This window comes from Mastomys coucha, unplaced genomic scaffold, assembly GCF_008632895.1.
Source record: "Mastomys coucha isolate ucsf_1 unplaced genomic scaffold, UCSF_Mcou_1 pScaffold3, whole genome shotgun sequence".
Classification (NCBI taxonomy): domain Eukaryota; kingdom Metazoa; phylum Chordata; class Mammalia; order Rodentia; family Muridae; genus Mastomys; species Mastomys coucha.
In genome coordinates, this window is record NW_022196909.1 from 26447679 (window position 1) to 26448237 (window position 559).

At 34.5% G+C, this 559-nt stretch overlaps 1 protein-coding gene across 4 annotated transcripts in view; it reads right to left on the bottom strand.

Moving 5' to 3' along the window:
• The window catches only part of Atg5 (autophagy related 5), a 103480-nt gene that overhangs the window by 82968 nt on the left and 19953 nt on the right, over nucleotides 1-559 (bottom strand). For all 4 annotated transcript variants that reach the window (XM_031348590.1, XM_031348591.1, XM_031348592.1 and 1 more), the window contains one exon: nucleotides 178-305. In XM_031348590.1, the coding sequence (XP_031204450.1) occupies nucleotides 178-305 (128 nt within the window). Of the gene's footprint in view, nucleotides 1-177; nucleotides 306-559 lie in introns of those variants that run through there.

Below are 559 nucleotides of genomic sequence, written 5' to 3' on the forward strand. Positions count from 1 at the left end.
CTGACCAGGGCAGCCTCAAACTGGCAATCCCCTGCTTCAGCCTCTCGAATGCTGGGAGTAGAGCTACCCTGTTTGGTCTTCTTTCTTTAAAGAACTTTTCACAACGATTCTAGGACACTATTTCTTCTTTAACCTAGCATATACTTAGTGCTTAAGAAGGAAGAAAAATTCACTCACCATTTCAGAGGTGTGCCTTCATATTCAAACCATATCTCACTAACATCTTCTTGTCTCATAACCTTCTGAAAATGCTTTTTCACTTTGTCAGTTACCAACGTCAAATAGCTGACTCTTGGCAAAAGCAACTGAAAGGAAAATTTGAAAAGCCATATTTACTTATTCATTATTGCTTTAAAACAAAGATATTAAGTAAGACTTTTAGTAGTAAGGGAAACAGTTGTGTTCTTAGTATTATTTTGACTACTTAATCCCAAGTAATCTGCTTTTTATAGAAACTAAAAGCTAGAGGTTCAAATAGCAAATGTTTCTATTCAGGTTATAACTTCTAAGTAGAGCTAAGGGAACAGATGTTTATAATTGACACAAATCTATAATTTTT